Raw genomic sequence first — 24760 nt, 5'->3', positions numbered from 1 at the left:
AGCTACTTGGTGCAGGAAACAGAAAAATCTGTGTTCATTAATGTTGTCTTTCACTAAGCAAAGCCCACCTATTCCAGTGCTCAGTATCCAGAGGGACAAAGCACATGATACTTTTCCATCTTCTGCATGAAACATGACAGCAACTGCACAGAATATTTCTGGTGCTGGTACGTGGAATCTAATCTCTTCTACCCAGAAGCCCTCCAGGAATGGCTCAGAAGAGGGGTCTGTACCCATGGGAGGGACCTGGCACGGTCACACAGCCTTGCTCTGCTGGTGGCACCGGGCACAGCTCTCGCCATCCTGCTTTCCCAACACTCCAGGAACAACATCCTAAATATTGCACTGAAAAATGAGCCCATGTACCCCCAGGACTCACCATTGTCGAACACGGTGCCAGCCGTGAAGGAGAGCTCCGAGTCGTGCTCGGCTTTGCAGGCGTAGAGCGCGCGGGCTTTGCGCAGTGGGGAGCTGCAAAGAGAGGGCAGAGGTTGGTACAAAACCACCCAGACAGACCAGCACCCCCTGCTGTGCCCAGGGGCGGCCACCTGCTTGTTGAAGAGGGGTCCAAAGGCCTCTGCTGCTCTGAGGGTCCACGGCTACACTGCTTGGGGGAAGCATGAAGAAGACACCAGATGAGGCTGAAGGTTCTTGGGGATGAGCCACATTTCACCACAAGGTAAATCCCAATCTGACCCCAGCTGGCACCACGAGGACTAGAGCCCAGACTGGTGCCCACACAGCAGCAGCCCAAGCCAAGGTCCCCAGGAGAACTCCAGGCACTGGGCTGGAGCTGGAATGTTCTGTGAGTCTCTGAGGGGCCATCACCAACCAGAGGTTGGTACAGAGCAAAGGTGTCACCAGCCCTGCTCTGCCAAACCCATCACTCCCGGGTGCAGCTGCAACCACAAGATTTCTCAAAGAAAAATCAGCACTGGGGGAAAGGTATTTCAAAACAGAAAACCAAGCAGGTCCATGAAGAATTTGCTGCACTTCTTTAGAGACTGTACCTGAAGGTAAAAAAGATTTAACAGCCATTAGATTTTGCTGGAAGTGTCAGCGTGCCCACGCTGCGGGGGAGGGAACCAGAGTGCAGAGAGCCAGGAATGGAGCGATCCACTGACAGAGCAGGGAAAATGAGGGACCTCACGGTCCCCCCAGCAAAGTGCAGGCATACAAAGCTGTCCCCACACATGGAGCCTCATGGCTTTGGGCTGGAGCAAGGCTGGTGCAAAGCTGGGACACTGCCACGCTACAGTGACGGTGGTGGTGACAGTGCCAACCTGCCCAGGCACTGGGCCACCCCACCAGCCAGCTCCATCCAGCACTCTGCAGGCTGCTCGGCTGGGACACGGCCAAGAGAAGTGATGGAAGTGCCCCTGGGAGCTGCTGGGGTGGGGAACAAGGCGTCACCATTCTCAGGTCAGTGCTTTCACCAGCTTTTATCTTTCCAAGGACTTGAACTTCCTCAGAGTTCCCTCTGAGCAAGCCCAGGGATTCGGCAGTGCTTTGTGGCAAAACCAGTTCCCTTTCACAGCAAACCCCAAACCAGGGGAGCTGTGAATGGTTTTGGCTTTGCAGTGAAGAGAGCCCTGAAATGAAGGTCTCTCCTCTCAAAATTCCAGTTGCCTGACACAAGCAGCTCCCAAACACTTAAAACCCAGGATGGGCAAACAGTCCTCCCACTCCAGAGGGTCCTTCACTGCTGGGGAGGCACCACTCACGTGGAGTGCTTAAGAGACCATCAGATGAAAAACAAAAGGTATTTTCAGGCTTACTACCTTGAATTACTCAAGTTGTTGGTTTTCTCCCCAAAAACCAACCCTTGCAGCCTGGTGTCCCTGGGCCCAACCTGCCCCTTGCCCACTGGTTGCTCTCTCTCGCTGCCACTGTGCCCAGCCAAGCCCTGTGGGGCTTTTGGGGACCCTGATGGTTGTTCTCGTTCAGTTCCTGCCTCCAGGCATGGTCCAAGGCCAGCATGGCACTCCAGAGCATCACCCATCTGCCCTTCTGTGGGCACCTGGAGGATGCTGAGCCTGTCCCTGAGGAGGAAGGCTGCTCGCAGGGCATCACGCACTGGCAGCCTCCACGGATGTGCAGCAGAACAAATCAACGCCCTGCCAAGGGGCAGCAGCATTTGTGTGGCTGCAGGTGTGGGGGAAGAGCTTGGCCTGTGCCTGGCACCACCAAAGAGGTTTGACACATCTCCCAAGTGCAGGGATTGGTGCCCCAGCTCTGCACCTGCCAAGGACTGGGAGCCACGATCCGCCAGGAATGGCAACAGCCTCTTGCTCCACTGTGCCAGGGTGGGCTCAGACAGGAGGAACTCCATTGGAGGGCACCCAGCACATGGCCCAGCAGTGACACTGAGTGTCTGCTGGGACCTGCAGTGCAGGCCCTGTGTCCACAATGTGGCACAATGGCACTGCAGCACCCGTTCCAGCTCCTGGCACCCCGGGGGGACCTCACAGGGCTGGCACACAGCACAGCCTGACCCACTGTTCCAGGGGCCACTGGGAATCCTCCATTGGTCCATCTGCAACTTCCAGGACCAATTTGCTCCAGAGATGCCCAAGAGCACAGACATGGGCACAGAGCAGCAAACACCTGCGCTGCCCCATGTCCTTCACCCTCCTCAGATCCCAGATGAAGCAGAGGCCAGAAAATGGGGGATGACTGTGCTTTTCAAAGGCACTTTACTCCTTGTAGTACACTTCTTACCTGTTGCAGAGCAGAGTAAAGCCAACTCAGGAGCTGAAGTGGCCAGAGAAAACCACCAAGACCAGCAGCGACACCGGGCACTGCGGCCACGACCTTGTGAGCACCAGCTCCTGCTCGCCTGGGCAGGAGATTCCCAGAGGCCCAGGGGGGTTCAAAGACTCTCTCCTGGGGCAGAAGGGTTTGAAAGCTCCTCTCTTGCTGAGTGCAGACAGCTGTGTTGCAGGGGTTTGAGCAGGATGCAAAGGGAAAGGGAAGTGAAGTGGGAGAAACTGGGGAAATTAAACAGAAATAGCAAAAGCAACAAAAAGCAAAGCGAATTGTGCAACAGACCTGATGGGGGATGAGTCGCTGGACGTAGAGGAGGTGGGCATAGGACTTGATGGCGCGGAGAACATGGGCCAGGACGGTGAGAGGGGTGACGTTGGGCTTGGATTCTGAGGGCTGCAAGACATAACCAGAGACCTTATCAATGTGCAACCACAGCAACAAACAGCAACCGAGAGACAGTGAGACGACAGCCGACGATAGCAAGTGCCTTGGGAATATTCAGAGCATGAGACACAGCTACGAAATGAAGTGCCAAGACCTTGGGAAGTGTTTCAAGGCCGGATCTGCATTTCTGTGGACAACAAGAGCTGGATCTTCCAATTAACCCCTGATCCATCGTCCCCTCTGCCAAGGAGGGGTCTCACTGCTGGCAAGCCAGCCACTTACCTGCCTTGTATTTCCCCCAGTGCTGCCAGAAATAGCTGCTGGTAGTTCTGGACATTAATGATGCCTGTGACCAGCCTCCACCCCCTCTGTATGTCACTTGTTGCAGTGCTCATGCAGTTGGTGCTATAAAACTGTCATTGATTATGTTTTCCACGTTTTACATCGCAGAACTCTTTTTTTTTTCCCCCTCACGCAAACAGCTCTTCACTTTCAAGACACAGCTGTCAACTGAAGCTGAATCAATTTACTGAACTGGTAAATGCATGCAGAAGTGTTTGGTTCCTTCAAAACTGTTCGATTCAGGTCATTCTCTGGTTCGCTGAAAAGCAATTATTGTACTAAAATACCAATTTGACTCTGATTCATCTACTGTTTCTATGTTTAGGAACTCATTGGTATTCCCTGTCCAATTCAGATTATAAACTCTATCCCTGATAAAACAACAGAAAATCCTCTCCCCACTGCAAATGCTTCTGTAAAAGTGAGAAGTTTTGTAAAAGCATCATGGTTTATGTTTTTTCCCTTGCGAGAGGGACAGTACCTCTGATCACACAGGTCTGTGATGAGGTGGGCACAACCCACCAGCAACCCCCAGGATGTCCTCATCCCTGTCCCTGAGCTGGGGCCTCCCAGGGGAGAGGGAAGGGATACAGAACATGTGGGAGAACCTCAGCCCTGCTGGAGCAGTTCAGACCAACAATTTAACCTTCTGTAGTGTCCTCTGGCTGCCACCGCACAGGGATATTCATGACATGGACACTTTCCCCCTGGAAATTGGACCACCCCTGCTTAAGGCCAAACTCTTGGCTTTATTCCTCATAGGAGCTGTGTCACTGGATTCAACAGACATTGATGAATTACAGGCAACACCTTTATTATGTCAGAGGATTATATGAGTATAGAAATGGGATACGACAGTGCAGCACCAGAGGCTGGAAAACAGGGAATGCTCACAGACAGGCTACAACCAGAGATCCTCAAAATGTTCTGCTAATAATAATCGTTATTTAAGAACAATTTTTTTGCATTTTTTATCAATAAAACTGTCTGTCATTTGAAAAATGACCTGTTTGCCTTGGTCTTTAGCGAACCTGACAGCCATTGGTACTTACCAGATACTCGACCTACTGCCACCTCCAAAGGTGCTACCAAGACCACCAAGTCATCCCAAATTGCCAAAATTAACCCTTCAAGCACCAGTTCTTGTGAACAGATGGCACAATAATTCCCTTCTCCAAGAGAAGCCTGGCCAAGGTGGAACTTGGAGGGGCAATGAGCTGGAGACCAAAATGTGGCTGGGCCTGACCCACTGAGAGTGGCCACCAACACCTACCAGCCCTCTTGCCACTGCACCCACCGTGGCTCCAGGCAGAGGGCTTGGGGTGCAAGAGGACATCTCACTGGGTGTGTCAGTGTGGGATGGGGCACCGTGACATCCCACGGGGTGCACCAACGATGGGACAGCCACCACCTCCGCCACTGACCTTGGTTGTCCTCACTGCACGACAGAAGGAAAATCCAACTGTACAGGGCTCTGGGACTAGAAATTCCCAATGCACTTTCTGAGATGAAATCATATCAAAAGAATGCAGCTCTCACTTCCCCTAAAGTCGCTCTGTCATCGCTCCACAACTGCGCACCCGCTACACTAATGGCAGTGGGGAATGCAATCAGCAGGACTCTAGATGTCTCTGCAGTGGTGGGTAAAAAAGCTCGACTGCAAGCACTGGCACTCAGGCCAGCCTCTCCCTAAGAAGTTATCAATAATTTGGAGTAGGATTTTGGTGTCTTTGGATCCTTGGTGGCAAAGAAAACACTCTCCACGCCCACCAAACCAGCAGAGAGAACTGTTAACTAATTGGTGTGCAGACCACTCTGTTCCCATCAGGTTGCTCACAGAAGAGATGAACATGGTCTTACAATGGCCGAGCTGCTCCTGTGCAGCTCTGCAAGTCCGTCCAGCACATTTCCTCAAGAAGAACCCATGGATACCTCAGGACCCACCTGAGCTGCAGCCCAGCACTTACAGACCTCAGCGTATGATGCACACAAAGAGTTCATCTCCCTTCCATGAAATACAGGTATTTATTTTCAAGATGCTGCTTGAATATCACCTTTCCGAGCTTATCTAAGTGCAAGACCCGAGTCCTGTCTCATTGGAGATGTCAGTGCATGCGATCAAACGGACTATCCCAGCATCTCTGGCATTTTGGAAAACAGTTTTTTGTAGGATCCAATTTCCTTTGTTTCTCATGAAAAGAGCAGAGGTGGTGAGAGGCTGGGGGGAAGTGCTGGCTGCTGCCTGCAGGCAGCAAATGTCACCTGGACCTTTTTTTTCTTTCTTCTTACTCGGGAGGGCTTTGCGAGGGGCTCTTCCTGTTGGGTGCACAGTGGAAACAAAACAGAGAAAATTGCTAAGAACCAAAACCACCAGAAGCAGCAAACAAAGAAGTGGCTCAAATTAAGAGTCTTCCAAGGTGGGAATGGACATTTCCTCAGCAGAAGCAGCCAAGGGAACTCCATGATTCTGTAGCCCAAGGCATCCCGAGGCTCTCGCCTTTCCTGCTGGTCCGTCTGTGCCCTCGGAAGCAGCGACTGAGACCCCGTGGGGAGGGACCTCTGCCAGGAACAGGCAGGGTGAGGAGGGTGTTGTGCCACAGCCTCTGCGGGGGCATCTGCACCTTCTACTGCATGTGGCAATCCCTCTGACAATCCCACTCTTCCAGCAAACAGTGTACTTAGAAATGAATTTAGGAGCTAAATCCTCCTCCCTGCTTCTCGTGCCTGCTGTACACACTGCCTTTCCCATGCAGATGTCTAATTTGCTGCCCAAACATGTTAAAAAAAGCAGTAACTCTTGCTTTAAAACTCTGCTGGAGTTGCTGGAGCTAAAAAATCTCTCTTCTAACCTGTTTTCATAACCTGCCTCTTTCATTCCTCTTCCTCTGCAATCCGCCCCGGCTGCCTCGCTTTCCTCACCCAGCTCAGGCCCTCCAGGCATGTGCAGCTCTGAAGGACTGTTCTCAGTGGGTTTCCAGACAACTTCTGCTGCTTTGTTCTCTGGGCTGAGAGGACATCGGTTCCACTTCAAACATGTTTACAACTTGTTGTTTATTTTTGTGGAACTTGGGGCTATTTCTGACACAGAACATCTCACAGCTATGGATGGGCAGAGCCCACTGAGGGATTAAAGCCCTTTCATGAAATCACCTCAAGAAAAACAACAATATTCCCTTTCTGACATGATCAGTACCTGACTGAAGCATAATACATCAAGGATCATCCAGCCCTTTACTCCCTGATCCATTCCTCTAGAACAAAGCTGCAGAACATAAGGTTCTTCTCAAAGATAACCAGAAAAAAGAAAATTACAGTTTTACGTAATGCCAGGGCACTTCAACTCTGCTGAAACAAGGACAAGACTGCAGGTCCCCAGCAGACATGGCTCTTTTGCCTGAATGAAATGGGATGCAGCCTTGGGTTGGGAAGCTCATGGAGCTCATGCAGTGCTGCAGATCCTAGCAAAGCTTGGAGTAGATGGATGGGCTCTAGGAAGCAGCTCCTGGGCACTGGCTGCACTGTGGGTCAGTGACACACCACCCCATACCTGACCACCAGCTCACAGGGCTCCAGACTGGCAGGGTTCTTCCTCTGTTTGGTACTTTAACACAAGAAAAATGATAAATTCTCTCCAGAGTTATTCTCTCGGGAGTTATCTTGCTGCATGGTCATTTGGGTGAAAACAATGACACATTTAGGGAAATAAGCAGCCAAAATGCCCTGTGGTCAGCATTGTTTGACCAAACTGGTCAAAAAAAAAGCTCAAATTCTTCAGCATGGACCTTCCCCACATCTCCATTTACCAGTTCCCCATTCCCATCTCCATCAACACAGATTACAGGATCTTCTTTCCAAGAGCACGGACGTGTCCCTCTGTAATCCTGGTGACACCCAGCACATGGGTGTGTCTTGTCACTTTGCTGCTTGGTTGAGTTCCCACATGTAGAAATATTTCCCTGTTTTAGTCATTTCATAAACCATCTAAAAGCTTTTCTACTGGAATAAGAGAGAGACCAGATGAGTTCTGACTTTGGGAAGGAGAGCTGGAGTTGTTGTCTCACTTAATAGACATTCCCATTTCCAAACGGAGCCGGATGGTGCTCAGTGGTGCAGAGGGATGTGATGACTGTGCTGGTTTGGTACAGAATTCTGGCACGGAGCTTACAGCCTGCTGTTAATGCTGGAGAAAGTGAGTGAATAAGCAATGGATGTGTTTTCAGCATGAGTAAGCGTTGGAGGCACTGCAGGAAGGAAGTTTGCAGGACCAGCGTGGTGTCAGCACAGGTGTCCTCCCCAGCAGGTGAGATCCAGGTGATGGGAGCATCGTGCCATCTTAACATGGAACAGTATTTCATTAATAGTCACAAAGTTCATTTATAACAGAGAATTACCAGCATCACCAGCAAGTTACCGGCCCACCAGTCACTGCTCTTATGTGGGACCAGCACTGAAGTGGGACAGGCAGGGCAGGGGAATGGAGGCAACCACAGATCCACACTAATGGGGCTTTGGGTCCTACCCAGCACCCAACCTAGACATGATAGAGAGCCATAGAATGGCCTGGGTTGGAAGAGATGTGAAAGATCATCCAGTTCCATCCCCCTCCTATAGGCAGGGACACCTTCCACCAGAACAGGTTGCTGCAAGCCCCATCCAACCTGGCCTTGAACACTTCCAGGGATGGGGCAGCCACAGATTCTCTGGGCAATCTGTGTCAGTACCTCACCACCTTCACAGGGACGAATTTTTTCCTAATATCCCATCTAACCCTGCCCTCTGGCAGTGGGAAGTCAGTCCCCCTTGTCCTGTCACTCCAGGCCTTGCAAATAGTCTCTCTCCATCTTTTCTGCTGGCTTCCTTCAGTTACTGGAAGGGGCACTTGGGTTACCCTGAAGCCTTCTCTTTTCCAGGTGAAACAATCCCAATTCTCTCAGCCTTTCCTCACAGCAAAGGTGCTCCATTCCTCTAATCTCCTTTCTGGTCTCCTCTGGACTCGCTCCAGCAGGTCCATGTCCTTCCTGTGCTGAGACCCCAGAGCTGGAGGCAGCTCTGCAGGTGGCATTTCACCTGAGTGGGGCAGAGGGGCATGTTCTGCCTCGCTCCACCATTTGCTCAGCAGCTGTATTTTCTGCTCCATCAATATTCCCCCCTAACTCTTCCTTTCTGCCCAAAAGGCTCTCAGCAGACTCAAAATCAAGCTGGAGAGTTTTATGTTGAACTGAGTGCTTTCAAACTGTGTTAAAGCTCTTAATTATTAATAGAAAAGTCGTAATGTGGCTGTAGGAAGCCAAACTGGCAGTTTAGAAGGGAAGTGTTGGTAAATCAGGAGCCAGCATCTTAGTCACAGCTTCTCCATCGTGCTGCAGCTTCTAACACGAGGTAATTCTGCAAGTCTGGGTGCATTAGTCACCAACAAATTGTGTTCACAATTAAGGAGAGCTCAACAGTCCTCCAGAAATCTCTCATTCTCCCTGGCATTCAATGCACTGCTATCTTACACCCCCCAGAAAAGAAAACTCTCCCATCTGCCACCCCAACAACCATATGGGATTCTTGGAAAATGAAGGAAATTAAAGTCCCCGTGGGAGCACAGCTCCCAGATCAGCCAGGAGGGGTTGGTAGGACCAAATATTTGAGCTAAACATATCCTGTGCACTGGGCAGCCCTGCTCCGATGCCGAGCCAGGTTTGCCAGACATAAGCAGCTCAGACCTGAGGTATGTGGCTGAGGGTGACCTCATTTCGGGAAGCTGGAGCTGCAGGGAAGGTGACTGATATGGAACGATGCTGTCCTTGCTGCCAGCCACCATCACCCTGCACTGGGGGACGACAGCCCCGACCCCCTGCCCGAGGCTCTGTCAGGACCAGCCCTGCAGCACCGCCCTGGGAGCCCAGCTTTGAGTGCAGGGCAAGGGGATTTGGTCTTTATTTGCCAAAAACAAGTCTCCCTTTTGCTGGCAGAGCTATTCCACTGCAGGGAGCCAGGAGGGATTACCCAAGGGAAGTGATGCCCGGAGCTGACTGCTCTGTCCCAGGGGGTCTCAGGCTCTCACAGGAGCCCCAAAGGAAAAGCCATGCTCTGCAAGCACCCAAGGAGGGCAGAGATTTTGGGATGAAGGAGAGCAGAGATTTCAGGACGGCAGCAGCAACCATCCCCACGAGCTAGTACTGCCAGCTCTCCAAAGGGAGAGAAGTTCCCTTTACTTTTTAAGTAATTTCTGGAAATGACCAGAACAGCTACTCCCCACCATAAAAAACTCATTCCTGGCTAAGGAATATTCCTCGCATAACTTGATAGGAGGCCATTTCCAGGCTCAAATCCTAACAGAAAACAAAGACAGTTTATTTAAGCCTCATCAAACTCTCATTTTTTACCATACAAATATTCTCCCCGCAGCGTAAGAAGCCAACACCTGCCCACGTAGGGCACATGCAGTGGGAAAAACAATGGGGATTATTTGGGCCTGAGAAGGTGATTCAAGAATAACAGATGAGTAAAGCCACTGCATAATAATTTTCTGCATTTACTTGATTTCCCTGATTTCCTTTTGTTCATCTGGCCTCGTGCTGCTTTGTTTTGCAGCTTTCTGCAAACATCAGTTACGAAAGCTGAGCAGGGCATTTCACTGCAAAACCCAACAAACACAATACTGAAATGATCCAGCTTTATCATATTTATCAAAAGAAATCCCATTTTTTTTCTGTTCTTTCTTTTTTCATCCTTTTTTCACTTGAAAACACCAAACTTTGTAAGAACATTTTTGCCTCAGCATCTCTCACCAGCAAAACTCTCCTCCTCCTCCTCCAGTCGCACATCCCCTCCCAGTGCAGCCCAGCTGGGAGGTGTGAGCACCACAACCCTCCCAGTTTACTGGCCCAGCCTCAATTCCTCTCCCTACCACCAAGCTGGACATGTATCCTTGGAGAACCTTTCCCAGTAATAAAATACAGCAAAGATTATTACATTCAATTCACTTCTTTCGGTTGGTTATTCTCCCACTTCTTATTCCTCGTGCTCTTCCAAATCTCCCTGTGCTGTACCCACTGCTGTGCCCAGAGTCCCCCCAGAGGTCTCCAACACAACCTCCTCCTCAAGCAGGGGTTGGAAGGGGCCTTAGAGACCATCCAGTTCCATCCCTCTGTCATGGGCAGGGACACCTTCCACCAGAACAGATTGCTCCAAGACCTGTCCAACTTGGCTTTGAACACTTCCAGGGATGGGGCAGCTACAGATTCTCTGGGCAACCTGTGTCAGGGGCCTCACCACCCTCAGAGGGAAGAATTTTTTCCTAATATCCCATCTAACCCTGCCCTCTGGCAGTGGGAAGCCATTCCTCCTTATCCTGTCACTCCGAGCCCTTGTCCAAAGTCCCTCTCCAGCTCTCCTGGAGCCCCTTTAGGCACTGGAAGGGGCTTTAAGGTGTCCCTAGAGCCTTCTCTTCTCCAGGCTGAATGCCCCAGCTCTCCCAGCCTATCTCCAGAGCAGAGGGGCTCCAGCCTTCAGAGCATCTTTGCAGCAAAAAAAAAAGGGGATAAACTTTCCCTGCTCCTCAGGGTTCCCACAGAGTCAGTCTCTAGTGCAATCCCCACGCATTGTTTGAAGCAGGCAACGCTTTCTGTGCCCACATCTCCCTCCCCTCTCCCCTCTCCCAGCCCTCAGCCTGGTGTGGTCAGAATCCAGAGGTATTTTCCTCTCCTCTGCAGGGGACACAGCCACTGGTGCTCATGTTTTAGCAAGTGTTGGTGCAGGCAAGAACAAAAGATGAAACACTGCTCCTTTCTCCTGTCAGTTCCTTTCCCACTGCTGGCTACACCGTCCAGGACACCTTCCCTGCTGGACGCCTGTGGATCCCTCACTCCCTCCAGAGCCGCGGTGCTGAGCCGGGAGTGGGATCAGTGCCAGTGTGCGGGGGCAGGCAGGGAATTGGCAGCGGTTCTTGCGCTCCTGACAATGTCCCAGCTTAGCACAGCCCTGTCACCAGTGTCTGCACAGCGGGGTGAGCACGGCCAGGGGATTGGGTTACCCCCAGGTGAGATAAAGCGGTGCTGTTACAGCTCCAGCTAATTTATAAAGTTAATTAGGCACAGGGATCTCCTTTCAGAGGAGACAGGATGTCTTTGTGAGAGAGCAGCCCTGTTCTCCTCGGCCCCTTCAGGGGGAATTGTCAGCCCTTTGCTGGGAAATCGGATCGCTCAGGAGGGGTGGTCACCCCGGGACAGCCGCCCCGCGGGGGTGGTCCCCATCTGAACCCTGCTCACGCTCCGCTCCACAGCCCAGCTCCTTCCCAGCCCTGGCAGCTGGAGCTGCCGGGCCACTGGGGAGGTTTGGGACGTTTTCAGCACTTCTAGTGCCTGTGTGGTGCTGCTGGAGGCCAGCACTGCCTCAAAAACACTCCCACAGCCGTCAAAAGACTTTTACAAGACAGAGTCTGGGCTACATCCTCGATTTTGAATTCGATCTCCCCACAGAAAGAGAAACCAAAGAATGCGTTCGGCCGTTTCACTAAAATATTTCATCCAAGGTGACATTTATAGGTGGCAGGAAGACCTAATGTACCATCATTTTGCTTTCAGCAGGCTCAATAAAAATTTTGGCTGGGCTTGCGCTTGAGATTCTGCCCAAGGGAAACTCAGATGCCGACTGAGAGAAGAGCTGGGAGCGAGGTTGGGTAAGGAGGCTGAGCAGTCCGGACCAAACAGAACATCCCAGGACTCTGAAATCAAAGGGGGCAGGCAGGCAGAAGAGGAGAGAGAGAAAAGGAAAGGCAGGATGATGATCCTGAGCTCCACACACCAGTGCAGAGCACTCATCACAGGCACACACAGTGCCTGCAAGTGCCCCGGGGAAGGCTTTGTTGCAGCATCTTTGACCCCCACAATGACTGGGATGTATTTGAAATCCTGCTCCATTTGAAAGTAAAATTTCCAGCAGCCAATATTTGTCTGAGGCAGTTTCTTTGAAGAAGATGCTGCTATGCAGCGATCTCCACACTAATTACAGGAATTAGGAAAGCAATGGGAATGCAAGGTCTGTATTTTTTTTTTCCAGGGCTTTCCAGAAAGCTGCCTTTTAAGCATCATGTGCTGCTGAAATTTAAGGTGCTTTTTTTAGATCTCTTGGAGGGAAATCTAATTTAATTCAGCTTTCGAGAAGCACCCTTAGATGTTCCCAGAGCATCACCCAAATAGAACAGTTCTCTTCAAAGGCAGAAACTTCTCAGAAGTCTCCTGAGAGGCAGCATTGGGAAAAGCTGTGGATGATGGCAGTCAGGCTAGAGGAGCTGCAGGATGACCTGGAGCGTGGAGCTTCTGAAGAGGCCATTGGTCTGTCTGTCCCCTGCAGCCACCCACACATCCCACACGGAAACAGCACCCACAGACACAGCAAGGCAGTGGATTCAAAGCTGGGAAAGGAATAATGGGCACCTGACCCCATTGGTGAAGGGCTCTCAGTCTGACAAATTATTTTTGTTTTAATGGATGAGCCTGGAGAAAATACTTTGACATACAACCACTGGATCACATCGGCTTGGCCACAGGGCTGGAGACTTGTTTTATGAGAATATTTGGCTTAATTTTCAAGTTCAATTTGTGGAAAGTTTCTAGACCAAGAGCCAACTGAAAAGCAAAAGAGCCAAAGCTTTGCACAGTTGCTGTGCCAAACTCCAGGGCATGTGAAAATCCCACACAGCAAAGGAACAGATCCCACCTTTTCCTCCTACGAGCCCAGAGGGGCTGGTGGAGGCGGCATCCGATCGGCACAGGGCTTCTCTTGCCCAAATATCCCACTTTGAATGGAAGTTTGTCACTTCCCTCTCCCCTCTCAAAACAAATCCTGGTTCCTGTGGCCCACTAGCATCGTTCTTTTCCACACATCTTAAAATACCTCATGGAAGCACACAGATGCTCAGGAAATAAATTCTGGATATTTGAATGCAACATGGGAAGGAATTCATAGAATCATCAAGATCTGGCAAAAGACCTTCAAGATCAAACTTTGTATGATATATATGTATATATATAGAAAATTTAAGACATATGGCCATCAGCAAATAAGTCTCAGGTATATTTATCTGTGGAGTTTACTGAGTTTGCTGCTTGTGTTTTCCATGAGCCAGGTTTAAGGACATTTGCCAGAGCCCTGAATCACTCTGGTTTACTGAGCTTTCTCACCACAAGCACGATCTAGGACTCCCAAGCTAAAACTGTTTTAAAAGAAACAAACATGCAGACACCCTCGAAACAGTCTGCACCAAAAAAAAAGTAAATAAGTCATAAGATAGTTTGAATATTATGTCATTTGGAATCAGCCAAGCAGCAGACTGGGAATTTAAGGAGCTTTTCATAACTAAGAGGACTGGGAGATAGGCGGGTTCTGTTCTAACCTGGCAATGATCTCTGCTCCTCCTGAGCTCAAACCAACCCTTGTCTGAGACACAAAATCCACTGCCTGGTGCCACCTGCTCCATCCCTACCCCATCTCTGTCCCATCCCTGCCCCATACCTGCAACATCCCTGCTCCTGGGAATGCCCAGGTCCTCCAGCAGATCCCCAGAGCAGGATGTTGGCTTTGCTGGCTGGAGCATCTGCCTTTTTCTTCCCCAAATTTGGCCTTTTCTCCTCTCCCAGGCCCCAGCCCACCCTGCAGTGCTGCCAACCATCCTTCACTGTGCTCATGATGAGCCACCGCAGCAAACCTGGTTTTCTTTTGGACGCAGAACCTGACACCTCATTTTTGCTGTGCTGTCCCTATTCTTTTCTCATAAACTTTTAATGTTTCCTGTCACTCCAAACAGGAGAGGAAACACATTTGGGGTAACTTCAGTCCACTCTATGTCAAATGCCACAGGCTGACTTTCAGCTGCTGGGACAGTTCCTGGCCACAACCACTCTGCCCTCCAGACAAAATGATGAGCAGATCTGGTTTTAGGGGTGTCCCAGGGTATTTCCTTGTTCCCACGAGCAAAGCAACAGCACCTCAGACCTCTGTGAGAAGACGAGAAAGACGCAAATCCCAAAAAGCCACACGAGGAGGTATCAAGGGGAGGGGAGAAAAAATAATTGTGCATCGTGGCACTGCCTGGAAGGCAACACTGTGAGCAGCAACTTTGCTGAGGAGCCAGGGTTGCTGACCCAAGGTTGGGGGCACTTCTTGCACCAGCTCCAGCCATCCCACCCCAATGGGACCACAGATTCCAGGTGTAAAGCCCCCAGTCCCAGCCTACGACCGCAGCTGGAAAGAGGTCTGCTCCTCTTATAAAGCAATTTAGATAAGGCTTTTCCGGAGCAGCTCTGATTACAAGATTTCACATAATCCCTAAAAAATGCCATTTATTGTTTGGCAGTCCAAAGATCCGACCCTCGGGGCTGGCCTTAGCAATCCAAACCCAGATTAGGCAGAAACCCAGAGTTTTGGGGTCTGGATTGAGCTTTGCATGTCTGCACAGAGCTAGGATAGAGGAAGACACTGCCCTCCAGCCCCAGTTTCCATCTGGGGTTCGCTGTACCTCACCTAAGAGTGCTCAGAGAATCAATTCCCCTGACAAAGGGCAGTAGAGGACACACAGTGGCAGATGAGGGTCCCAGGGGGACCCCAGCCCTGTGCTGCTGGCCCTGACACGCCTCTCCAGCTCTTAGCTTTCTCTGGAGCCACCGTGGCTCCCGGCCAGGCGGCCACAATGCGGTGGAAGGAAGAAGAAACAGCTTTGTTTTACCCAAAGCCTTGCAATTAATCAAGTTCCTATTTCCTCGCAGTCCCATGTTCTCCACCCCAAATGCACCAGGCAGCTTCCACCCATGTCAGAGAAACAGAAAACGAAGTAAAAAAGAAATGTCTTTACTATGGCAGGCACCACCCGGGTGGCATTTAGAGTCCAGAGAAATACAGGACCCTTCCAGGCAGGCTGGCAGCCCCATCCCTGCCAGCCTCTGGCCCCTGAAATCCCCTCCTGGGCACCTGCTCTCCCACCCAGGAGGAATTCACACAATCACAGAATCATTCAGGTTGGAAAAGACCTCCAAGATCACTGAGTCCAACCTGTGACTGATCTCCACCTTGTCAATCAGACCAGAGCTCTGAGTGCCATGCATGTCCAATCATTTCTTGAACACTTCCAGGAGTGGTGACTACCACCTCCCTGGGCAGCCCCTTCCAATGCCTGACAACCCTTTTGCAAAGAAATTCTTCCTGAATTGGACTCTTCTGAGCACAAAACATCCCATTTCTTATCATGACACATGGCAATACAAAACACCAGTGTGTTTTCCTGGTCTTTTTCCAAATCAAAACTGGGGCTGAATATCAGGGTGCGAAAGAGCGGGTGATAATCCAGGTTCCTTGGGGACAGGAGCACTTGATTTATAAGCAGATTCCTTAAACAGAAGTCCCAGAGATACCATTTCAGAGGGCCATTCCCAAAGTGGCTGCCAGGAAGGCAGGATGAGGGTGGGACCTGCTCCTGCGCCTCTGCACCTCTAATTGCCATTATTCTTCAGGAATATAAACAACAGGAATGAGAGAACAGAGAGCCATGAAACCTCAGCATAACAAGGGCCTGGGAGCAAAGGGAAAGGAACTGGAGGTCAGGCAGGTTAAGGGCTCATTTCTGGCACACCACAGCCCCTCTGGATGAGGACAGATGGGCAGACACAGCACAGTGGGCACTGCTTGGTCTCTCCTGAGGCTCCATCCAGTTCTTCCAGGGAGGAACCAGCAGCATTTAAAGGTCTATTTACTTCTCCTCACATGCTTTTGTATGTCACAGCTGATAACTGACAAAGTTATTTGCATTTTCAAGGGATCATTTATACCAAACAACCCTACCCTATCCTGTTTGATACATTGCCCCATCCCAGGAAGTGTTCAAAGCCAGAACAGGGCTTGGAGTAACCTGGTCTAGTGGAAGGTGTCTGTGCCCATGGAGGGTATTGGGACTGGATGAGATTTAAGGTTCCTTCCAACTCAAACCATCCTGGGATTCCATGATTCTGCACCAGTTTGTTTCCTGCTGGACTTGGATTCGGGATGATGAGGGACTTCACAGCAGAGCAGAGGGATGGGGCAATGGGAAGAAGGAGCTGCCTTTCACATGGTGCAGCATCGCCCCAGTCCCATGGCTCTGACGTGCTGTTCCCTCTCCCACTGCCCCACAGCTCCCTCTCAACCACTTAGAGAAGTCCCTGGTGGAGGCTGTTTTGCAAATACAGTAATATTTGAAATTTCTCTCATCTTCAGGCACGGAAGGAGAAATGTTCAATTTTAACTGGGATGCTTAATGAAGATTTATTCCAGTCCTGTAAATCAAAAGCATGTGGGAATAACTGCTCTTCCTTGGATTAACTGGGTTATTTTTTCATGACCACTAGACCTTAGATCTGCTGCTCATTTCTTTCCATACCCATGGAGGGTAAGAAATAGCCATACTTGGTCAGTGAGAAAATAAAGTTAAATGCAAATAGACATGATCTGACTAAATCTGAGTTTCCCAAGGTTACTATTTCCCTAAATGCCAAGTCCCTGTGGTGAAGGAGGGGCAGCAAACAGCCTGGGGTGGGGCAGGCTGGCAGTACGAGGGGCTCAGCCTGGTCCCTATGCCACCAGTGCCCTGAGCCCATGGGTGAGAATGGACATCACCACTGGGAATGCTGATGGGCCTTGAGAGCTGTGGAGAGCAAGAGACACTGCTGAACACGGGCAGGGGCATTAGGGTGGTGTTGTATCTCCTTCTCTACCCCCTGCCATAGGCAGGGACACCTTCCACTATCCCAGGTTGCTCCAAGCCCCGTCCAAATTGGCCTTGAACACTTTCAGGGATGGGGCAGCCACAGCTTCTCTGGGCAACCTGTGACAAGGCCTTACCACCCTCATGGGGAAGAATTTTTTCCCAATATCCCATCTACCCCTGCTCTCTGGCAGTACAAAGTGATTCCCCCTTGTCCTGTCACTCCATGCCCTGTCCAGCTCCCTTGGAGCCCCTTCAGACACTGCAAGTTGCTACAGTCCCATTTGCTGGGCATAAAATAACTGCTGTTTCCCCTTTTCCCCTCCTGTGGAGCAGCAGCAAGAAGGGGTGGATGGAGCAGCTCATCCTGGCACTCTCCCATGACAACTTGACAGAGGGGTACACAGCTACTCCTGAAACGGGGCATCCTGGGACCCAGGCAAGCATCCCACGGGCCAGCTGGGAATCTTAAGTGCTCTGTCACCACCCCAGCCGTCCCTGTGTGCTCTGGCACTCCCTCCCATCCGAAAAGCCAAGGCAGCAGCCCGTGGGTACCGTTCGCACATAGAGTTCTTGGCTGACCCTCAGCTGGCCCCAGCCCACCTTCACCAGCCCTGCACAGCCAGAAATGACTGTGAGAGCACACTGAATTCCTGTGACTCCACTGACCCCTCCAGCCTGTTTTGGCTGCTGTTTACTCCCCAAGCTGCACACACAGGTTGCTCAGTTTGCAGACAGCGGGACAGGAGGCCAGCCAGGAGCACCCAGTACTGCCCAACAGCTAATTCAGACTGAGGCATTATGGTTATTTTAAGCACTAGAAGGTGATTTTAAGGAGGTTGTGTGTGTAGCACGACCTGGCTACTGCTGCCCGTGTTTGCAGCACCCACCTCTGACCTGCCCTCAGCATGCCAAGCAGCTGCTCATAACCCCAGCACAGCAGGGCCCTCACACAGGGAAGGCTTTGAACAATACAGGGGACACAGATGAGACCAACGGACAAATAAAACAGAGGAGAAAAAACACAAGCAAACTCCAGTCAAGGTGTTGGTTATCTACAGCAATACCTCCACACCACAGGCTGTCCAGGCAGAGCTGCCACAGCACTGTGCTTCTCTTAAAAGGTTTAAAACCCACAGCCTTAAATATTTCGATTTTCATGATCATGTATTTTAGTTTGAAAACTTCCTCCACTTCAGCTGAAGTATGTGTCTATGCTACACGGTGCTTTCTCCTTTGGGTTTTGCCATGTTTTCTACACAGGCAGGATAAAGAAATCTGATGGGATAAAGAAACCTGAGGGGACACAGAAACCCAGTGGGATACAGAAACCCAACACTGCTGCTTTGGACACAAATGCCTCCCTGGGGTTTGGTGGCCCCGGGAACCAGCTGCGGTCTCCAGGCACCCACAGCCCAGTGACAGCTCCTGGCACAGGACAGTCCCGCTGACTCACCCAGTACAACTCCTGCCCAGAGCAGTTTTTCCATAAAAATAAACCCAGCCTTAATAAATAAATGCATTCCCATCGTAAAAGCCCGATTGGTGGCTGGGAAGGAAGAGCCTGCGCCCTGCAGCAAAACCATTTCCCTCTGGATTGGTGAAGGAGGACTGTGCTCCAGAGAAGGCATGTCAGAAGGACCCCATTCCCCTGGGGAGGGGGACAAGGGTACCAGCACTGAGGCAGGGGGACCTCATCCCCAGCCACTGCTGTAACACCATCATGCCCAGAGACCAGGGAAGAAGCGACACACGCTCATGAGGGGGATTTAGGAACTGGCGCAGCTCCCGGTGGAGCAGACCTGGGGGATACATGAGCATTTAACAGGGAGCCAAGAGGCTTTTGTAAACAGAAGCTCAAACAAACATCTCTCATTTCACAGATGGTGCTCACAATTTACAGCATTGCACATTTAAAGGCCACCTTGGGCACATCGGTGCTCCCTGCACAAGAAATCCCCCAGACCTGCAGGCCTCAACGCTTGTGCTCCAAGGAGCCTCCCACTAAGACCCACAGGAGTTATTTCCACAAGAACATCGGTTTTCAACTTAGTAAGAAGTAAGAATACCAAAATGACCCAACTCCTTTCCCTGCAGTTCCCCAGTCTGGGTGAGTGCAGGCTCCCAGCTCAGTGGTCAGTCAGCTCGTGGGGGCTGCCAGGAGAGCCAACCCCTCCTGAACGGGGCCTCAACACGATGGCCCTGGTCCACAGCTAAAAAATTACAGAAAATACTGAAGAGTGCAAGAAAAAACCCAAAGTCCTGAAGCAGAGCCCAGAGATGAGTCTCCCAGGACCAGAAGAGAATTTGGCAGTGTTTGAAGGAGCTCAAAGGCCAAGGCACCCCAAGACCCTCCCTGTGGCCACAGTCCCTAATTGTGGGCCTGGTAATTCCAGGGGAGTGCCAGAAACCCTCACATGGCAGCACCAGATGCCACAGCCTGCGGCAGAGCGTGTGGCTGCCCGAGGCTTCCTGCAAAGCCCAGATTACTCAGCTGCTTGGAAAAACAGAAGCAGCTTTATACAGACATTATTTGGGCAGCCCCGCGGAGCAGCGGGGACGGAGCCACTGGACACTGGCACCATTCAGACACCCTGCCCCGACCCAGCCCACAGCCACAGGGCAGGGGTGGGGACAGACCCACTGCTGGCAGCCCTGCTCACTCTCCTCATCCTCACCACTGCAAAGCCACCCCCCCACAATTACTGCCCATGGAGGGCAGAACCCCACGGAGCTGTCAAAACCACAAGCACAGCCTTTGCTCCTGGGCAAGCAGGCACAGAGGGGTGAGTGACGTCTGTACACACAGTTTAATCACAATACAATTAAGTCAGATGCCTCATTGGAAGACTGGATTAAAGGCATTTGATTTAAATATTTGGGGTCATAGAGAATATCTGCCTTGTGGTACTATTCACTTTAACACTTACTTTTCAAACTTCAGCTCAACATGGACCAAAAACTCATGTGTTCCTGCATGTGCACAAATCATCCCATAATCACTGGATTTGAGGAAAAACACTGAATGCCACAAGCACTGTCAGAGCCACAAGCTGCCAGTGCTGCCCTGCTTGGCCCTGTTTTACTTTGCAGAACTAGAGGCCCCTGAACTGGCACATGCACCTGGTTCAGTGCCAGGCTGCTCACCTAATCCCTTGGGAACAGCATGGTGCTTCCGCTCTCCAAAGTGTCACACAGTTTTAACTGATTTATCCTGCTGAATTTCTTTATAACTTCTGTTAAGAAAGAAATTATTAGGAAGAGGCAACTCTTGAAATCTGAAAAACTGTGAATGTGGCAAACAATCCCTGTCAGGTCCCAGCAAGACCTGGGTTCACAAACCTTGCTCTATAAGCCACATCATTTTTTTCTCCTTAAAGGATAAATAAATTAAAACCATCCTACTGGGGGAATGGGACGTGACTGACTCCAGAGCTTCAAGCAGGCATGAGACAGAGATGCATCTTTACTCTGCATATAACACATATAAAGCACGATCTTGATTTGGAAGTGTCCTACCTTTGGATGTTCTATCCTGCCCCCAGAGCGCTTCTGCCAGGCAGCTCACTCGGAGTGGGAAAATCCACAGGGAGCAGGCATGGCGTGGGGCTGGGCCTCACAGTCCTGCTCCCAGGAATGCTGAGGAGAGGTCAGTGTGGTGCTCATGCAGCTGAGGGTTTAGTGGCAGCGATGATGAGGAGGGAGGCAGAGCAGATGATGAAGCTGGATGAAGCCTGTCTTGGCTGCTCCACACTTACCTTCCCGTTGGGAGTACTCAGATGGGCAGGGCCCGTAGGCATCCCACCTGCTGGAGTGAGGGCTGGACCCCAGACCTCCAAACCCAACCCCGGTGCCAGCCAAGCCAACAACAACGAGATTCACCATCTCTGCAGCACCTGCCCTGGCACTTGGCCGAGCCCTCCACCAGCATCCAGCTAAATCAGGAATGTCCCTGTCTGCTCTCAGGGGATGGGGGCTGCTCTGGATGAACAGGAACTGGAAGTGTTTGAGGCCTGTGGGAGGACTGGAGGGGTGGGAAGGAAGGTCTCCCTGAACTGAGAAGGTCGCTGCGTGCAGCGAGGCCATGAGCGGCCGTGGTGGGAGCAGCATTCCCGCCGGCCGATCCGCAGGGATGCGCAGGGGCGTGCCGAGGAGCACCAGGGGGAAACTGGGTTCAGCTCCTGAAGATCTGAGCAGATCTTCACATGACAAGGAGGGGAGGTTCTGTGGGAAAATGCTATCGGGCCTGGCCAAGCCACGGCAGGAAGGAAATTCCCCCAGCGGAGCCGCCATCGCGCGAGGGCTCTGCTGTGGCGAGTTCAGGGACTTCGTAAATAACTCGGCCATCCCCAGGGAGGCATTGCTAAGGTCGCTGTTTTTTCCCTTGAACTTTCCAGATGAAGGAAGCAATAGCAGAAGCAACAGCACAGATTTGGCTGGAGATCAACTGTACTGACAACAGTCAGAGAATTGAACTCAGAAGAAAAGTCCTTTGTGTGTGTTGGAGTTATCACCAGATGGGCTGGGCAGCCCTGGAAGTTCTGCTCAAAAATATTCCACATGGGCAAAACCCCCAGAGCTGGAACTCACTGGCAGATGTAACCCACAGTAACAAATTCCACCGTTTAGACCAAGTTAAAAATGCAGGGCACATGCTTGGTGCCCATTAAAAATTAAAATGTTAAATTGTATTCTTCAGCAAACTGCTGGGATTGAGTAAGTAACAACCCTGATTAAAGATTAAGGATGGAGAGTCCATAAAACACTAATTACCACTGTACTTACAGGGAATTTGGCCTGTTGGGTTTAATTACTTCTAGTTCAAGATCACTTGAGTTCAGGCTGGGCTGGGGAGCGCTGTTGGAGTTGAGGAAGCTGTTTACATTTGAAGAGATGACGGATTCCAGGCTGGAGTTGATGATACTGTTCCTGTTCTCCTCTAAAAAACACCAAAATCCAAGAACCATCAGCTGCCACTGAAGGCAAAGTAAAGAGCAAATGACTGCGAAGGCATCGAGTGTTCCCAGCAAACCCTGCCCCAATGCAAACTGGGAGCATCGACCCAGAGCTCAGAGTTAGTTACAGAGATATTATACATTAAACCACAGAAAATACCAGGTACTCTTTGGTTCTTTTGGTTTTAAGATGCAGGTACATTTAAATAAGCACCATTTTTAGCAAGCAAATACGCACTTTTCTCAATGCATTAACATTTTGTTTTCCCAAAGACATCTAAAATGCCCCAACCTGAAAGAAATTAAAATGCAAACTATGCACAGGAATGGATTTGTGTTACTGAAATCAGCTCCCAAGGGATGGAGTGTTTGGACAACAGAGCAAGACAACACTTTAGATCAAGAACAGGACAGATCACCCTAAGCTGCCTAAGGACCTAAGTTTATCTCAGCAAAAAATGCTTCAGTCTCATACTTGACATCACTACTGTTGCTTGTTCCTGTCCAGGTCTAAAGGGGAAAGGGAATGGAGTCTCTGCTCCATTTCAGCTCAGCTCTTTCAAAATGCAGAGCCATGGTGGGACAAAGACCCGGTTTTGGATCTGGAAAGGAATGGGATGTGTTGGGCATCCCCTGGTGCTGGGATCATTGCTCTGCTGACAGTCCAGAGCTTCTCAGAGATTCCTGTTTCTCTCAATCACATTAAGAGATTTCCTCATTATTTGTGTAACTTCAGCAGTGAGCACTGACAATATTGTGCATCTCAAGCTGACACCACAGCATGGGCCCCTCCTCATCTCTGCCCCAGATCCCCTAAAATCCCATTAACTCATTTCCAGGAGAAGCTTTTTCCATATGAGCAGTAATTGTAATTGTGAGAAGCAATTAGCAACACTGATGGCACGACAGCAGCCCCAGGCAGAGAACTGCTGCTTCTGGGATGATGCTTTCCTGAAAGACAGGCACCTGCTGGAAAACACAGAGAGTCCTACTTCAAGGATATATCTTTCCAAAATTATTTTTCCAGTGCACAATAATATGGTCCAACTACAACCAAAAAGCACAAAGAAATATGGAAATCCTCATTCTCAATCTCCCTTAATTGCTATCTCTGCTTGTGCAAGGAGAACGTGCAATATGCATCCGTATCCTGCGCACATTTAAAGAGGGATAAGAGTGCAAGAGGAACTCCTGGGATATGTGAAAAGTTAATCCTGAGCACACAGCAGAAAGGAACTGCCTGTAAAACAGCCTGGCAGGAGCGTTGTCTCAGAGTGTTGGGGCAGCTCTGCCACTGCTCTAAAGGGAAAAACCACATCAGCCACAGGTTTGTGGATGTCCAGAGCAGGGTCCGATAATCCTTGTCCTGCTCCTTTGCTGGAGCTGCTGCATTTCCCAGATACCTGGACAAAATCAGCACCTACATGGCAGCAGGACAGGGTTAAACCTTGGTTTATCTGAGGTTGAGCTTATCTGCCAGAGATGAGCCAAGGTCAAGGATGTGTTAATTATGTTGATACGCATCAACATGTTCCTGAAATTGGGTTTCCCTGATCTTGATCTGCAATGAGTCACCATGGGGACAAGCAGCACAGACACCTCTCTGTCCCCAACTCTGTGAAAGTTGAAACCTCTGGGTTCAGAGGGCACCAGCACCTTGTGATGAAAAAGATTATCCATGCAGAAGACAAAGATGGAAAAGTAAAGAAAAGCAGAACGCTGAGCTCCACAAGTATTGACATGCAGACATGGGAGCCAGTAGATGAAATGAGAGAGAAATCAAGCTGCCTAAGGACCTAAAAACCCCAAATCCCTCTATTTTTGTGTCTGCTAGAGCAGGTTTTGGGCAGCCTGTGACAGACCACCTAAACACAGATGACCAAGCTCAGGGATTGCTCACGCTGAGCCTGGCTGGACCCAGGGCCGACCTGAGTCCCTGGAGTGTGGACTAACACTACAGCTTATTATTTCCAAACATTTTCTACCCAAGACTGAAGTCCAGGAATAAGCTCCATAAGCCTGACAGATCAGTGTGGATTGTCTGCCTAATCTCCACACCAGCCACCAGCCAATATCAAATTAGAGTCCCCGTCAGCCACAGAACTGGAAGTGTTTCAGCTAAAGGGGAAGGGAGATGAATGGCAGAATCTGAAACTCCTGCTTTATTTTATTTCCTCCTTTTTAAAAGGCTGAAACTGTGTTTTGCTTCATGTTTTTAAATGCTTATGTGAAGGATTCTTTGCTGGGAGGTTTAATTTGGTCTTACAGCTACAAGAGCAGAACTGCCTTTCAGCTAAAGAGCACTTCCAGAGTGCAGAAGGGAGAAGAGCCACTTTGCAAAGAAGAAGAAGAGCAAGAGCTTCTGTTAATAAACCAAACCTGCAACTTCTCTCTTAGACCCCCCCTGGGTCAGTTGTGGGCAAAAATGGGAATGTTTAACAACAAAATAATCACTATAATCATAGATTAAACATAATGATCTAATCCACTCTCTTGCATTACCCTGTCTGTTGAACATGATAATTTTCGACTTACACACAGCTTTGTATGATGAATTCTACTGAAAATTTTACAAAGATATTGGACTTCG

The 24760-nt window shown here is 50.2% G+C and overlaps 1 protein-coding gene across 1 annotated transcript in view; it reads right to left on the bottom strand.

Annotated features, from left to right (window-relative positions):
- The window catches only part of ARHGAP26 (Rho GTPase activating protein 26), a 92979-nt gene that overhangs the window by 1565 nt on the left and 66654 nt on the right, over positions 1-24760 (bottom strand). The window contains exons 19-21 of the mRNA XM_029960282.1: positions 22001-22154; positions 3052-3162; positions 380-471 (exon numbers count right to left, since the gene is read on the bottom strand). Of these exons, the coding sequence (XP_029816142.1) occupies positions 380-471; positions 3052-3162; positions 22001-22154 (357 nt within the window). The remainder of the gene's footprint in view (positions 1-379; positions 472-3051; positions 3163-22000; positions 22155-24760) is intronic.

The sequence above is a fragment of the Manacus vitellinus genome, unplaced genomic scaffold (assembly GCF_001715985.3).
Source record: "Manacus vitellinus isolate BGI_N305 unplaced genomic scaffold, ASM171598v3 scaffold_25_pilon, whole genome shotgun sequence".
NCBI classification, from domain to species: Eukaryota; Metazoa; Chordata; class Aves; order Passeriformes; family Pipridae; genus Manacus; species Manacus vitellinus.
The sequence above is the reverse complement of the archived record's forward strand: the minus strand, read 5'-3'. Positions and strand labels throughout refer to the sequence as shown.